The following is a 16,942-nucleotide window of genomic DNA, read 5'->3' as shown; positions in this document are numbered from 1 at the left end:
TGTGGTTATAGCTCTCCAGAAGCGCCTTATTTCCTCAGTCATAAGCTCTTGAGGCATGTGAGTTTAACAGCTCACAACAAAGCATTGGTCTCCCCTATACTTACGCTTGGATATAACTGATAGCTGCCAATATTCAATTTTCTAACACAAGGTTTTCAGTTCTGGTCATTTCTGATGCAGCTACAGCTCTATAAACAATCAACAAACTAGCCAGTTTCCATGACGACCAAAAGAAACAATGAAAGCCACAGTTCAAACTGCTCATTTGTAATTATTAAAAATCCCTTCCTAAAGGTGTGGATTGATATAAAGAAAAATAAAATTCATCCTTGCAACTGTGTTTACACCTGCAAACTAAGCAGTTCCATTTGAAGCATACAACTTTACAGCCATTTTGCCTGCAGAAAAACTCAGCACCATGACATAACATCATTAACTCACTTTCAAAGCTACAGTTCTCCAGGACTAACTTACACCGCGAAGAGCTCTAAACAACTATTATTTAACAAGCATTGTTAAATATACATAGGGTATAACAGTTAATAAAATCTAAAGGCTTCTATCAGCATGTATGTAGCATACATGCTTTCTGACTCTAGAAAATGAATCTTGCTACCACCTATAAAGGGGAAGGGCAACAAAAGGACATTCTTTTTAAAAAAAATCATCTCTCTGTAAAGGTAATAGAATAGATAAAATGCATAAAATTAAACAAGAAGCAGAGGTAACAACTTCAATGTTGGCTAAACCCAAGCTGAGCCCCTGGCACGACAAGACAAAGGAGGAAGATGCTCAGTGTTCCAAGAAAAACATTCTTTTCCTCCTGGCCTCAGTGCCGAATTGTAGACTAGTTTCCCAAAGAACAAACAGAAGAAGTTTTGACACGTTGAAGCCTACCCTACGTTTGCATCCACAGGCTACACACCACCTTTCAAAAAGCCTTCTGCCTTCACTAGATCCTCAAGGCAATGGATTTTGTTTTGCTGGGAGTTTTGTGTGTGCACAGGGTGAGGAAAAAGTGACGACACCACCATTAGCTGGCACACGGGAAACCCAGTTAAGCAACTGCAGTAGTCACAATCACGGAACTGAAACGCGCAAAGGCCACACCTATTCCTGCGTGCACGTGTGTGCCTTCCGCAAGCCATCTCAAGTCATGAGAAACAGCTCTGTTACTCTAGTCATCTTCACCTTCAATTTCTGTTTCTAAACTAACATATTAGAATCGAACTGCAAAGTCATATGAACACTTCTTATTTAGTTTCTTTGCTTTTCCTAAGTTATTTCGTTTGTTTGAAAACCCTGTTTCTGCCCAGCAGTGCAATCGTCACTGTTGCTATTAAGTCAGTTCCCTCACTACAATGCACCAGCCAGAATTCAGCGCAGGCTTTGTTGCTAAGCCACACTGAAGCAGCAACTTCACAGCAGTGATAAAGTAGAGAAACGTAAGGAGCAGAGCCACGTGTAAGTTCCTTACAGAAAGAGACAAGCAGTATTTACGTTGCCCAAATGGAGTAGAAACGGATCAAGAGATTTGCCTTGCATGACACTGCAGGCCTGTGACCGTGCTCAAAACAGAGATCGTATCCAAGTCTGAACTTATCGCATGGAAGTACGCCCCGTATCTCTTGCAATCTGGCAGCAGTTCAAGTCAGGCTGGACACCGTCACCATAAACCAAAATATGCTGTTTTTTCAATCACATTTCCAAAATTGAATGGGGGGTAGGGGGAGCTTTTTTGAACACATTCACAGAAAATACAAAGAGAAGCAATGGCTGGGGAAAAATGTAAACATTTTATTCTACGGAACAACTAAGTCCTGCATAAAGAAACTAACAGTTAGCATTACTACAGTACTCCTAAATATGCCAAAGTAATCAAGATCTTGCATCCAACTGCTGGTCCACAACTGGGTATCTTTCAGAGATTTGTGTAATTACTTTAAAGCAAGGTTGGTCTTTGAGAGTCAACATGGAAATTCTGTGGCCTTACACAGCAAAAAAGACAACCTTAGCCTACAAAAGCAGCTAGTTGGTGAGACAATTTTTCTCCAATTTAATATTTTTTCTGTGTGGATTAACAGATGAGGTGGTAGAGTGATCTGGCCAAAGTAATTCCAGTGAGTGGCTCGGCTAGGATTAGTTTAATACTAAGCACTAGTACTGGTGGTGGGGTTTTTTTTTAAGCTACACCCTGTTTGAGCTAAGTTAACTATTAAGTTCATAATTTTATACTGCATCCTAAAAGCATTTTGGTTATAAAACTATCAAGTTGTTCATAGCATCTCTACGACTGGGATGAATAGTTGCTATTGTACTTCTAGACAAACATTTGGTCATTGCTTAGCTTAGTTTGGGGTGAGAAGTGTCTTTGTCTGCTGGTGGAAGAATCCTGGCATGGTCTGGCATTGCTAGAGCCAGTTGTAAACAGTTCACAAGTTATCCAGGCACTGCAGCTGGCTCAGGAGCAGGCCGCCGAGTGCGCCTGTTTCAGGAGACTGTGAAAGGTCTTTTCGAATTGGAGCTAGGACGATGGCTCTTTTCCGGTCATACCAGAGCCAATAAACACAGAACAACGGCCTTGGTATTCCTGTTTGCAGCTAGGCCAGCTCTTTGGGAGAAGCTAAAGACTAGATGATATATTTAGTACTTCGGTCTTCATCTCACTAGGATTGAATAATTAAAACAATACAGTCATAGGTCGCCTTCCTGTTCTATCACTTAAATCCACGTACAGCAATGCCTTTTGGTGCAGCCACATTTAATAAATTGTTAATGAAGCAGAAGAAAGCCTTGCCTTTTCCAGGAACTCAAGCCCAAAGCGCTGCTCCTGCTGTCTTGGCGCACATAAACCCATCATTGTAGGAAAGCACTATTTCCTCCTCCCCCACTCCGCTTTCATGCCTAAATTAAGATCTGTAGTTAAGTCCAACCTTCCCCTCCCCCCAAAGAAAAGCTCTCTTAAAACAGAGACTGTGCTTGAAGGAAGGAAAAAGGCATGTGGAGCTGTGACTCAGCTGCAAAGAGTCCTCAGCAGTCAAACACTCGTTTCTCCCCGGGCAGGGTCACATTCTCCCCTCTGAGAACGTATTTTCATAGATCTTGTTCTTTGTATTTTAGAGAGCCTATGTCTGCTTTTCACCTGGAACTCCAGCATGTTAAGTTTCTTCAGCAAAGCAATATTCAGAGGTTAACAAGAAAACTAACTGGTAAAAATCAATTTAGGGCTCAGAAGTCTGTGATTCATTACTCACCTAAACTGCAATATAACATCCTGTTGCAAAAGGCAGATGCACAAAAAGATTTCTCACAATTTACATTAAGATGGAACAGCCAAAATTAATCGCTATTCAGTCTTTCTGGCAATAATTCTAGTATAGTTGCTAGTGTTAATGTGGTGTTAGGAAGTTGAAAAGCTATACATTGTTTGTGTTAAGAATTTTTTTTGGATAAAGGACAAATTTCCTGATGAGTCTCATCTTTGTATAACTTTCTGTATTACCAACAACATTTCTTAAGCAATTAAAAGAGCGAGGCCAAATCCTTTTCCCTTCCCTAAATGGTAACTGAGGACTGAACTAAAAGTAACTGTATATTAGCTCTGGTTTGAACTATTTAAAGTGACCTCCCTATAGACAGTATTAGAGTTTAGCAGCTTAGTTGAAAATACAACATAGCCTTCAGTATCAAAAAAAAAAAAAAGAAAAAAAAAGAAAAAAGAAACTAATTCTTTAGGCGCTAAGCCTAACAAATACCCTTGCTGATCTCACGTAGCTGGAAAAATCTCTTATTGGCAGAAAGGCCCAGGTGATATGCTCTGATGGGTCTTCCCATTAATCACATTGATAATCAAGTACACACATTTCATTGTTTTCTGGAATGCACTCATTTATAACTTAAGCTGAAAGTCCCAATAGTTATTAATTAGATTTGATGAACTCTGTGTGTATGAGATGGGTTACACAGATTGGCATATGTTCCATCCCATTGTTTTATATCCAACATACTTGGCTCCCCTGTAGCCATGCAGTATTGTTGTCACAGGCCCCGAGCTGCTAAACCTTGCTAAAAGTATTCCAAACTTCCCTTCTTCTCACACTCTCTCCCCAAAGGAGCTGGTCCTAGTTATCACAACAATTATAGTTTCTCTAAACAAGACTAGCTTGTTGCACAATAGCTGGAAATCTTTGGCTTTAAAGTCAGAAGAGAAATAAAAAAACCACAGAAAATGGTCAGTCTATGGTCATGTCCTGGGCAATTACTAAGGCAGAAGACGCTCATGTTATGAAAACATAAAGGGAAAGAGCCACATGGATTTAAAAGCTACTTTCAAAGTGCACTGTAAGTTAAGCTTTCATTAATGTGAAACTCGGAGGTTAGTACGTACTGAGCAAACTTCAGTGGCAAGTGGCAGCACTAACCTGCAAAGGCTGAATCAAAAATACGAAAATAATTTAAATACAAAAGTCAGCTTTAAAAAGTTAGAGCCTTGCAGAACACATAGCAGAAATGGACTTGGTTTGGCAACAAAACATGTTTTCTCTAATGACATCAACTTCATCAATCACATGCACTACCACTTGCATGCAAGAATTCATTGTTAGGTAGTCTGGAAGAAAAATCCAGCCAAGAATGCGTACTCTGATTTATTTACACACAATCACTTAAGAAGTGGTTTCGGCTTCTGACAAACTACGTGGTAATGAGCTGTAGCGCTGGAAAACAGGAAACACACTTGGGGAAGGAGGAAGATGCACTCCATTTATTTTGGTTTGTTTGTACACAGCTCCAGTTTTCATGACAGTGTTTGTTAGCTGGGTATACCAGGCCTTAGTTTTAGTTGAAAGAATAAAAGCCTAGAAAAAACAACGTTAGTGGCTGAATCATTGACTAAAATAAGAATTCAATTCAATATCCAAACCTCAAAGGAGCCAAAGCATGACGTGTGACATTCTTTCTAAAGATTTTGTTGGTGATTTATTTAAGTTTACTGTCAGGGCTCCTGGACCAGGCCTCGCCTGGAACTATTAGGATGCATCTGACTTGCTCTCCTGGAACCAAAAAATCTGGGGTACAACCCAGAGACCTGAGCTGACTCCCCTGTAAGAAGGTGGGGGAATGAATCCTTGCACACCTGGCACTGTTTAACTAGTAGTCAGATAATCTCCTAACAGATTAACACAAGCAATGGTCTATCCTGACACAGTACTCAGTTGGTAAATAGCATTAACAAAGTGCTTGAAAAAGAAGTTGAAACAGCTTAAAATAAATACATTGTACAACAAAAACAATCCAAAGAAATCTCTTCACCACCACACCGTATCAAGCTTGTCTTCTTTCACTCCTTCCAGAACTCCCATCTAATCCCCCTTCTTCAATTGTAAGGGTTTTTCCTTGACCTCAGACAGAACAGCAGCATTTTGTAAACCCTGGGTAGCATTTCCTTCCCAGGCCTTCATCGTTAGATCCAGAACATCACTGCTATCTCTCTTACTGACAAGATACAGGGAATTTTATAACACTTAAAAAAATTAGTCTGGTTCCTGCCCATATTCCTAACTTAATTTCAAGTGTTCTATTAAGAGAATATATTATAGAAAAAAAATCCTCAATTTGTGTTACACTAGCGATCACAAGCAGTGCTAAGAATAAAATACCACCTGCCCAATTAACGCCATATCATTTTAACAATACATGTGACAATTTATATGAATCCTGTCACACGCAAAGGTTGTGGATGAACATAGAGTTATACGCTGTACCACCCCACTCTTTGTCTGCTTATCCTGGCTGCTACATACACGCAAGGAGATACACTGATGTTTACTGTTGTAAACGTCACTGAGAAGGGATTCCTTTCTTGAGAAGCCCAATATAAACACCCTGAACTGGTTTCCAAAAGACCAGTTCCGTTCTGAAATCCTAACTGCCACTGGATTAACACTTTTAAAAAAGATCACATCTAGTCTGAAATCTAGGCAAAAATTAGCATTATAGAACTAGGTTTTAATGGCAATTTATAAAGCTGGATTTATTGTTTCAGTATAGTCCCTTGTGATTAGCGAGGCCCTTTAGACATTGGTAACAATGGTACAAAGGGCGAGTTCAAAAAGATCAGGAATTGTTTTCCCATCCCATGTCCTACAAATGTGCATGATCCTTCTGGAGATTTTCATTTATTTATATTATATTTATTCATTTGTCATTTATTTATAGCACTATCACACTTGACCTTCTTTATTTATGGCTTGTTCTAAGTACAACGGTGGAAACAGAATCTGATGATGTAAAGGTCTAGAAAGCCTCATTGCAACTTCACTAGGCCAAAACAGGTACAAAGCAAAAGCTAATCAGACTCCCTGTGCAGCAAGAAAAAATAAATTAAAGAAAAATATCAGCTTCAGCATAAGCCCTTGAAACAGTCTCTTCTTCCCAAATATTTTAAGAATTAGTGTTACAGTATGCAAGACAGTTTATTTAACCTGACTCTCTGCAGATTAGCAAAACACTGTCTTCCCCTTTCCCATTCCAAACCCTCAAAGCCTACTCATCTTAAAATAGCATTTCATCTTCGACTTGTCACACCTAGAATGAGTAAACAGATAACTATTGAAAGCTATTTCTGAAAGAGGTTAAGTACAGTTAGTTTCTCTTTATCTTATACTGTCATTTGTCCTTGCTCTTTTGTGTGGGTTTTCTAAACAGTCCAAATGAAAAGACTATATAAAAATAAAAACTCATTTTAAAAAGCACCAGAATGTCACATTGGCTTATGTAGCATCTGAACCCCTAAGAATTAACAAACCCTGTTAACTAGGAGAGAGTAGACAATGCTGACAGCAGTCTTTTTTTGGGCGGGAGGTTAACTGTTAGCTTAACCATAACACTGTAAGTGGTGCACGAAGCACTTTACACTTAAGATTACACATGAAACCCAGTCTTGCTTGGGCAATCTTACTTAAGTAGTTACTCTTTTGAAATACCTCAATCCAGTTAAGATATTATCCAAGCAATACCATACAATGCGACAATGGGGGCACATACATGCAAATGAGTTATATTAATTAAATTCTCTTTTCTACAAACAAGTAGAGTCCATAGTATCCCTTCATATAGAATAGTAACAAGTCAAGAGACAGTGAGCTACGCAGTTAGGAAATCTAATTCCACTCCTAGCAAGGCCAGATGCCTGTTTGTAACACTAGGTAGGTCTAATTCAGTCTCCACACAAACAGAACTGAAATACTATATAAATCAAGGTAAACATGAAGGCGTGGAGGTCTATAGGTTCGAAGCGCTACAAAAAGAACCAACTTTATTTCTTCAGACACAAGATCAAACATGCTCAGTTATTACAGCTGGTTGACTTCTTTTATGTCAAGGTTTAGTGAAAACCCCATTCTATCCCTTTCACGGGAATGTTTCCTTTGAAGGTTTACTTGCAGAGAGAAAGGGCAGAGCAGTTGGTCTGTTTCAAACCATTTTCCCCTGCTTTTATATGCATCAATATTAAATTGTTTTAGAAGGTCTTGAGTATTTCTTTCTTTAAATTTAACTAATAGTCTTTTCTGTATGGGAGAATTATTTGGCTAGAACTTACTGTAGGTGAAAGCAAGCAACAGAGAACTATGAAGAAATCAGGAGTTTTGTTTACCAGAGAACAAGTATTTCCTTTAAGATTTACCCTCTTTAGATTTTATGCAAGAGATTCTACTCATGCATTTTTATTCTTCTAGTAGACTACGAAGATTATTATGCAAGTTATATGTACATGTTACTTACCTAACATTTCTTTCTTTAATTTTTCATTCCGCTCTTCAATTTGTCTAGGTAATCGCTGTGGAAAGAGACAAAAATTGGAACCAGACCCATGCTTTCAATAATACCGTAGGTTAAGCTTCTGGAATTTTCATACCCAGGATACACTGTTTATGGCCTAAAAAGAATCCTTAAGTCAAACCACAATTTCATCTTATTTCAGAAACCTGTGATTCATCCTATGACATCAGTTCACATAAGCAGTAAGTTGTAACTTTTAAGTGCAGGTTTCATACAGGCATACATTTTTACTGCTGAAAAACAGATCTAATCTGTTTGCTTGGGATTTTAACTGAAAAGCTTATGGAATGTAAGAGACTTACAACTGAAGTATATTTTAGCCCTGTCTCCTCTTCTGGATGCATAAAATTTGTAAGAGAGGCTAGAAGAACTAAGAAAGCGCAGCACTTGGCTTCTGAACGTAAACACAGGTGTAATGAGGAAAACATCCATAAAGTCAGTTCTCAGTGGCATCACACTTCAAGGAAATCTGCACTGTGAGAACACTAATGTCTTCTAAATACAAATATTTTATCAGATCACTGAACTAACTGTCTATGAACTTCAGGACACAGTTTAAGCAGCAGCATCTTATTATGCAACGTATGGCATAGTTCTAAGGAGGACAGGTTATTACAAATAAGGGCCTTGATTTGGCGATTGATCGTGGGGAGGGAACTCCAACAGTTCATCTCGAGCAAGGTATTAGTCCAAGTAACGGTTCATTAACATGCTTTTTCCCTCCTCAGAACTGGCACCAGTGTTAAAACCTGTTGCACCATCACAAACGAACTTATCCCATGTTTCTAATGAGCATTATGTAACTGCATGGTCTATGCATGCCTCATGATCTGAGATTCCCATTTATGCCTAGAACATCTGTGACTGATCTTCCATCCTTACACAGTACTGGTGTTTTGCTATATGATTGTAATGATCCGTTTTAATTAGAATTTTATATTCACTACAACTAAATTTACCATTGTATTATTTAAATTTTGCATTTTCTATACATCAGTTAAATACAATATTAAAACAAAATATTATGAATGACAGTCACTTTTTATACATCTTTTTCATATTTTTCAGAAGTACTATTTCAAGCTTTTATACTCTGCTTATTAATGTATAATTCTGGCAGTTCTGCATACAATTATATGCATAACTATGCTGTCTCTTCTTGAGGAGATCATAGCAAATAAGACATCTGCTATAATGGTGCTATCAGTAAATTAATTACAGTTGCGGACTACGGTAACAGGTGTGGAATTCACTCCTGATACACTTCCCTTGTGTCTCAACATAGTTAAAGAATTAATTTCCTAATCTTGTTCCTTCCTGTCATTTACAGCTCCAGTCATCATGGATAGGTTTGTCATCCTGATATTGCTATAGTGAAATAAGATGTCCACCTCAAGAAGAAGTCCATTGACAAGGCTGCCTGACTATTCCTCTCCAATGCAGGATGTGCTGGTGAACGCAGGCAAACACGGTTCGTCTTCGATAGTGATGGGAAAGAGAGGTGGTATACCCCAGGAAAAAACCCAGAAAAATGAGTACTAAGGAATACAATGCAGATATATATGGATGGCTAAGCCTGAAACCAGCCCAGGCCCAGCATCACCACCAATGAGGCAGATCTAATTAGCCCAGTCAGACCTCATCTGACTCCTGCTGACCCAGAGGGGCTTGTTAAGTTGGGTGCAGATCTGGACCTAAGCTGCCTGCATGAAAACACATGTGGATATCCCCAGGCTCTAAATTCAGTTTGCATTGCGGCTGTAAGATTTGCTGAATCTTGGACGAGTTTGGCATGTATAGCACGTGTCTCTCACGTTTGGACATTAGGCTTTAGCAGGATATGAAGACACAAATCCTTGATCTGAAATACATCCTCCATGTTTTGTCTCTCGGAATACTGCTATTCCAAAGACTCCGCATTTCTCACTCCAGAAATGTATTTGCAAGGTTAGTTATCTATAGAAAGGTGTCCATAAGAACAGCTGTTTATCTGGTGTCTATGATACTTATCTCAAAGTACAGCTCCTTTTGGTAAATAAGTTTATCTGGCCTGCCAATCCCTCAGAAACTGTGTTGAAGTTAAAATTCACACAACACTGTTACGCATCTGCTAAAAACAAAACCTAAAGATTGATACCATATAATAAAACACTTTCTGGGAAAGCACCAATAGGGATTATTTGACCACAAAACATTATAATTTCAAACTGTTTAATTTGGCATTGAAGGTGTCAAAAGTAACTGAAGTGTGCAACATGAGGATTTAAATCAAAACACTAGCACTGTACTCCTAAAATAGAAAGAGTACTGAAATTTTAGAGCAGCTACCAAATCAGGAAATCAAAGCGAAGAACTACTGTGCATTTAATATTTTTAAACTGTCATTTAACAAGACCGTGACATTCCCTAAAGCAGCATGTGAAATATTTTCTGTGTACAGGAAGGAGAAAGATTTGCTTTACCAGTGAATGAAGGTAATTTGCAGATTCTCTTGATGCATCATTTTCATTACCAGTGAGGGGGGAAAAATGCTGTGACATTTCTGCAAAGAACAATGCACTTTACCTTACAGTAAAGCAAAGCTTCTTAGTCTCCTACATATTAGGTATGTTAACCACATATGTTGAGTCAACATTACAGCTGGAATTGTTTTTCTATTATGAAATTTAGAGATTGCTTATGAATATTTTTAAAAGTGTAAAACTAGCTGTCAGTATTTCCTTAACAATTTTTCAAGCAGGGAGTTTTACGCTGCAGTCTCAAAAGATTGTTTCTAGACTGAAACCTGACAAAGAACAGGACCAACTCAGGACAGAGTGTCCTAAATCCCACTACAGTGTAAATTGACGGCATTTTGTACCAAGTGTTCTGCACCACACGTGAGCCTAAAGCCACTGCCTAGTAAAATGAGGTCAAGGAGCAGAAGGCATATGAAACAGTCAACCTCTGTACTTCCCGGCTACAAAAATTAAGAATAAATTACTGATCGTTCTGAAACATTCCTGAAAGATGGCCAGGAAGAACAGCAGCACTGTTTATGATTCTCTTGTAGCCCAAATCTCCACTGGTTACTGAGCAAGGGCTCTTTTGCGAGACTATTAGAGGAATACTCACTGAGAGAAAATTGTGGTTTTGCAAGAAGTATAAAGGACAGTATCTATACTTTCAGGGGGTTCCAATAAGCCAAAATATATGTATTTTAAACTCCTTACATTTTGTACCTACCACTGACAGTGTTCCCAAGTCTTAATCTGTGGAGTCCTGACTGGTGGTTCACAATAATCTGTCTGATCTTCACATTGTTCTTTCTAAGATGAGCTGCTAAAATGCACCCCTTATACACTAATACTATTTTACCAAGTAACTGGCTAGATTACACTAGGCCTCACTCTGGAGCTAGTCTAATGCTAAAAGACTACAAGCTACAAAAACTAAACCCCATCGTTTCCTTTAGAAACGTCAGCAGGCTCCTTGGCTGAATTCCTGGATCAAATAAGCCATAGTCTCAGCTAGGAGACTATACACAAGGCCAACACAAATACTCTTTTCTGGACTGTGATGGACCCATCACATTCACTACCCATGCAGTAATAATGTTTGGCAAGCTTGTCATTTATTAAGGTACTGCCAAGAGCTAGGTGATAAAGTGCTCTCCTGCTCTCAACCAGATGCATGCAACAAGCATCAGTGGGTCGTTTCACAGTACAGTAAACTGACCTTGTCAAGGAGGGATGCCAAAAGGGATGGCCCCAATTCCTGCACTGCCTTGACCACGTCTTCTTTCCTTCTCCCTAGCATTTGCAGTAGGACTTGTCTGACTGCAAAAAGCCAAGGCAATATAAAAGTATGTACTTTGGGGCTTTTTAGTTGCTGGCTTTTTTTGCTTCTTGTTGCCGTTTTTCCCTTTAGCAGAGTTAGTTGTCTGCCAGACCCATATGTAGAACCAGCCATCCCCTAGGGTCGGACACGAGCTAGTATCAGCGCTAGCAGAAGGAAAGCAACCGGACAGCTTTGTAAGCAGCAGGCAGTTAGTACATCAGTTTAGCTGTTTTGTGAAACCATACCCTTACAGGAGTTACACAGTTAAGCAGAATATTTTTCTGCCATCAGTGCAACTGATACAGTCCCAAAGGAAGTAATTTCAGGCAAGGCTTCTTGTCTAATATGCTATAAAAGCAGTTTCTAATCTGTCACTTACAACACCATAGTATGGGGAAGGGGGGGGGGGGGGGGGGCGGAAATCACTGCGAATTATTTATTTTCCCAAATGGAGAGTTAGAACAGTTAAACCTAAGCCTTTCAAAAATATTTCTGCATCAACATATTCGGAGTGGTTTTAGAGATAATTTTGCAGGTGAAGCAAATGATTTTTTTTTTTTTCTTTATGGGGCGGAATACATTGCAGGTTCACTGATGTGAAGCTGAACTAAAATAATGACACCCTTTGAAAATTTAACCAGATGTAAATAAAGTCAAGTATTGGCATATGAATTTGGGTGCCCAACTAAGAACTACATTTTAAAAATGCATCCATTTACCTTAAAATGGAAGTGAAGAATAGTTTGGCTGTTAGTTTTCCCTGCAGAAGATGGGTCAGCTCTTTACAGGCTCTCCGGTGCTTGCAAATCATTCACCTACCGTGACCTGAAGCTCCCACTTTGATAAAAAGCGACCACCACTGTACTTTTTATAGTGGCTACCTTTCATTAGCACGTTCCTTCAAAACCACAGGCTGTCTGGCTACATCTCTACCACATTTGTCCTTTCAACACAGCCTTCATAACCTCTTTTCAAAAATAAGAACAGCAAGCAGCCTGTCAGAGGAGCTTTCTGCACAAAATAAATTTCCCTTCTTTCTACCCTTGTGAAAAGACCCTCTGAACTTGTCAAATCCACAGCTTTTTTTTATTTTTCATTAACATACTAAATATCACTAGAAAAACCACTTCCTGCTGGTATTTTACACAAAGAGTTACTTAAAACCTCAAATCAGCAGGCTGTGGCAGTGACTTGAAATCCCCATTGAGCAGGGATTATTTACATGTTAGACTGGGGTTTCAGGAAGTCCTAGGGGTTTACCTTTTTTCATCCACACTGACACATCCTAAAGGCCAAGGAAACTTTTAAAGCATTTTCTTACACTTACAGAGATACAGCAAATATTCTGCAAGAAATGTTTAGTCCTGGAGTATTTGTAATTTGACTGAAAGTGGACACTGGAACACAGTACTAAGCTGCATCTTTTTTTTTTTTTTTTTTTTTTTTAGAACGAAGAAAGTAACTGAATCAGAAGAGAGTGCTGTTTGCAACCACAAGGTGCTTTTTCTTCAAGGCTAAGTTTTTGAAGTTTAATAGCAGACTTCAGTCGCTATTAGTAAAATAACTCAAAGTGGCCAATACACACACTAGGCATAGCAAAGAACAGAAAACAGCTAAATCAAGAAACAAAAATATCAACACTTTAAAGTAGCTACAAACATAGATACAGACTGGTAGAATTTTGTCTCTCTGCCATTTTCAAAGTTATATAATCGAGTGATCAAAAAAAGTAATTATTTTATAATTATGCCATAAAGGCATTAGACTGCAAATTTACCAATTAGAAAAATAATTCTCCTGAAATAAAACCAGACCCCTACTAATTAAACAGCTATCAAGAACTGTGTTATTGGGTGCTTGTATTCTGATCTCCAAATTGAAGATCCTTATTGAAACGATGGCTACTAAAATGCAGCAGTGGTTCAGGCAACCTTTTCTAGCACATGCATAAATACAATTAACAGCCTCAGTCAGAAAACTAGAACGAAGTGTGTGTTCGTGTGGGTGTGCGTGCACGCTATTCAACAGCTAAACATGTAATTACATGCTTACAGCTCAGAACACACGTTTACATTCACTCATTTTACAAAAGTAAAAGCAGGACTATGCTTTATGGACCTGAGACTTGTCATGGAAGTTGTGGCAGCTCATGTAATCTTCCTTACATAAAACCAGATGAGAAAACCACTACAATTTCAGACTCAAAAAAAAATTATAACCACTGCATATAAAGCTGCTTGCATAAACAGCACTGACTATTTAGAATAGGAAAGAGAAGACCTTGGTTTAAAGTTAGGCCAAAGTATTCTAAAAAGGCTTACCATGCAAGCTTCTCTGGCTTGATGAACTGATGGGTCTTTTTCTAGGACTGCCTTATAATCTTCCAGAGCTTCATCTAGTTTTTCTGTTTTTTCGTATAGTTCTGCTCTCCTCAGCAAAGCTCTAATGTAGTTAGGATCTAACTCCACTGCTAGAAAACAAAACCAAAGCACAGTATTTTACTTGAAACGTTTCTACACCCCTCAAATGAATTCTTAAGTGTGTATTAAATTCTTAATAGTTATCTTTACAATGTAGCTTAGGATCAAGCAGAGTCACAGTTTAAAAGCTAAAGTCATAATTCAGAAAGGCATACATCTGCCTGTGAAAGTCTAGTGCAAATGATCATATTTCATTTAATGTCTACAATCTATCACAGATAGAAGTGATTTATAATGCACAAACATTTAATTTTGCAATACTGTATATGCAGAGATTCTAAGTGACACCTCAGAAATTTTAAGGACCTGTAAGATATTTTTCAGCTTTTGTATATTAAATAAGTGTATATCATTAGATTACAGCTGAAGTTAAATATACCTGAAGATATACAGAGCAGGGAAAATAAACATTTCCCTGCTTATCTCAGTTCAAGTTGAGGCAAACTCCAGGGGAATTACCGGTGTTCTTCTGAATTTAATATCAAACAGTCAAAATTGGGTTGGGAATCCACAAACGGTTATATTAGCTCTACAAGTTAGCAGAGGCGCATACTGACTGAATTTAAGCTTTTCCTCTCCTTATTCCTTTGGCAGCCATGACCGTGTTTACGGATGCAGTTAAGACTGAATGCTAAACTTAAGAGGAACCTGCAAATGGTAATTTCTCAAGAATTTCTTTATCCATTTTTCATCACAGAAAGAGGGTGTATGAAAGACTGCCCATTTTATAATTACTAACCCATTAAAACGGTTCTAGGGACAATTTAAATCTAGGATTATCTAGCTAAATATTCTAGCTTATTTCTTCTGGAAGGACAAAGACAATGCTACAGTCAGCAAGTTGCAGGTTAGTGTGAATTGCTCTGCTGTGCTCCAAGTGTTGCATTGCAGTTTGTAAGCCAAGTCCCTGGGGAGTGTCAAGTGATGGTAGGTTTAAGTCTCACTGCTGCAAAGCAGACCGATTCCCCTTCAGCCACTACAAAATTAGCAGAAGTGTTTTTCAAAATGCACCACTGCCAAAACAACGCAAACCTCCAACTGACAAAGGCCAGCTAGAATTTGTTATCTTGAAGAATACTTTTAGCATGTACAAACTCATATTTACTGTACAAGCAGTACTGGCACGCAGCCATTGGATTAGTTTTCTGATTGGTAATTTGGATTTTTTTCCCCCAGCTGTCATAGGGAGTTTAACAAATATTCGAGCATGGGTGAGTGGGTGGAAGCAATAAAGCAATGCACAGCTGAAATGACTTCACCAGAAGTTGCAGAGAGAAAACTATGCAGGATAAGAATGGGAGAGCATAAGCCCTTGTGACAAAGCAAAAGCCTTGCATAAAAGGGACTTGATAATGCTTTTAATTCTATGAGGCCTCACAGTTCTTTGGAATCTGGGATTAAACCAAGATTGGGGGGGGAATGGCAGGTGGAAGTGGGTTTAAAATAGTAGGTGTAAGGAAACAGCTTCCATAATAAAAAGACTTTCCTATTAAAAAAGTACAACAGCAGCCTTATTGGCACAAGGGAATAGAAAGTAAATGATTAGAGACAGGAAAAGTTTGATAGACATTTTACAAAATAAATAATACAAATAATGTAAGTAATTCTAGATTCAGGTGTCTTCCACCACAGCTTTTCTATAATCTTTAAAGACCCTTATGCCCAAAATTACAGCTCTGCAGTAAGGCACTAACTGGCATAATTTATGTATGAAAGATCTTCTGGCACAAGAGCACCACACAGAAAAAAAAGTCATACCTTTGCTGCAGTCCCTTAGGGCAGCTTCCATCTTGTCCTAGAACACGAAATAGTTTTGTTATATTTAAGTCATATTTCTTGGGAAACAGATTATTTACAATTGCAAGCAAAAAGGTTTGTCTGGCAGGCCAAGGAACTGGGATGTTCATGTAATCAAGGCTTTTCATACCGTTGCTTCTGATGTAAAGCTCTTTACCAGTGATTAGCTTCCTCTGTGAAAGCTGCCAGTGTTCAAATTGCATGGCTGCCCCACTAATCGGTCTGCACTGAACAGCCGGCAGCAAGCTACAGTCAAAAGGCTGAGTCACATCTGCAGGCCTTGGCTTAACCGAGCTACAGCTTTTCTACCTTTGTCAAGTAATTAAGGGGCTGGAATAGACGGTTCCCAAGACTCCCAGATAAATTGTTGTTTGTATGAGCTAAGACATTTGGAAAGCAGATACTGCCTTTAGCACTAATACAGCTTTCTCTACAAGGGACAATGCATGAGAGTTCCGGAATTGGTAGGGACAAGATTTTAGTGCACCCAGACAACCATAGTTAGAAGATGAGAGCCAGGCAATCTGCTTATAATAAAACAAGGAAAAAAACCAGAAGACCAGAGACAGAGATCCTATTTGCATTCAAACTAAAAGGGCTTAAAAAAAAAAAAAAAAAAAAAAAAAAAAAATCAGGCTGTTCTGTGCTTGTATGGTTGATCTAAGTATCAGTAATCTTTCTACACCCAAGGAACTATTTTCCCCTCCATAAAACAGAAGCTGTCTCACAGAAGAATGCCTCACAAGCTTTTACTGTAGTGCAAGGCAAATGGGTGCAGCAGGTATGGAAGAACAAACTTAATGGGGAAGTTATTGATAATATGAATCTATCTTCAGAGTAATGTCTTGGTCTGTCAGGTTCCACTGATCTATACTGGTGGGATACACTAGCTTGTGCACAGTTCTTCTGTCATCTTGGCCTCCTTTGGGGACTATTGGATTAGTTTCCCAGTGCTATGAATAGTTAACACCTGTATTATGAGGAGGTTTTTCAGTTTACAGCTTTCA

The 16,942-nt window shown here is 38.6% G+C and overlaps 1 protein-coding gene across 3 annotated transcripts in view; it reads right to left on the bottom strand.

Annotated features, from left to right (window-relative positions):
• The window catches only part of TTC1 (tetratricopeptide repeat domain 1), a 35,545-nt gene that overhangs the window by 1,906 nt on the left and 16,697 nt on the right, over positions 1-16,942 (bottom strand). For 2 of the 3 annotated variants that reach the window (XM_082323834.1, XM_082323835.1), the window contains exons 5-7: positions 15,897-15,933; positions 13,980-14,128; positions 7,783-7,837 (exon numbers count right to left, since the gene is read on the bottom strand). In XM_082323834.1, the coding sequence (XP_082179960.1) occupies positions 7,783-7,837; positions 13,980-14,128; positions 15,897-15,933 (241 nt within the window). Of the gene's footprint in view, positions 1-7,782; positions 7,838-10,301; positions 10,382-13,979; positions 14,129-15,896; positions 15,934-16,942 lie in introns of all 3 variants that reach the window. The other variant, XM_082323836.1, reaches the window with a different exon arrangement.

Source organism: Platalea leucorodia (genome assembly GCF_965183815.1).
Source record: "Platalea leucorodia genome assembly, chromosome: 11".
In the NCBI taxonomy this organism is placed as follows: domain Eukaryota; kingdom Metazoa; phylum Chordata; class Aves; order Pelecaniformes; family Threskiornithidae; genus Platalea; species Platalea leucorodia.
This window is presented reverse-complemented; position numbering and strand designations above follow the sequence as displayed.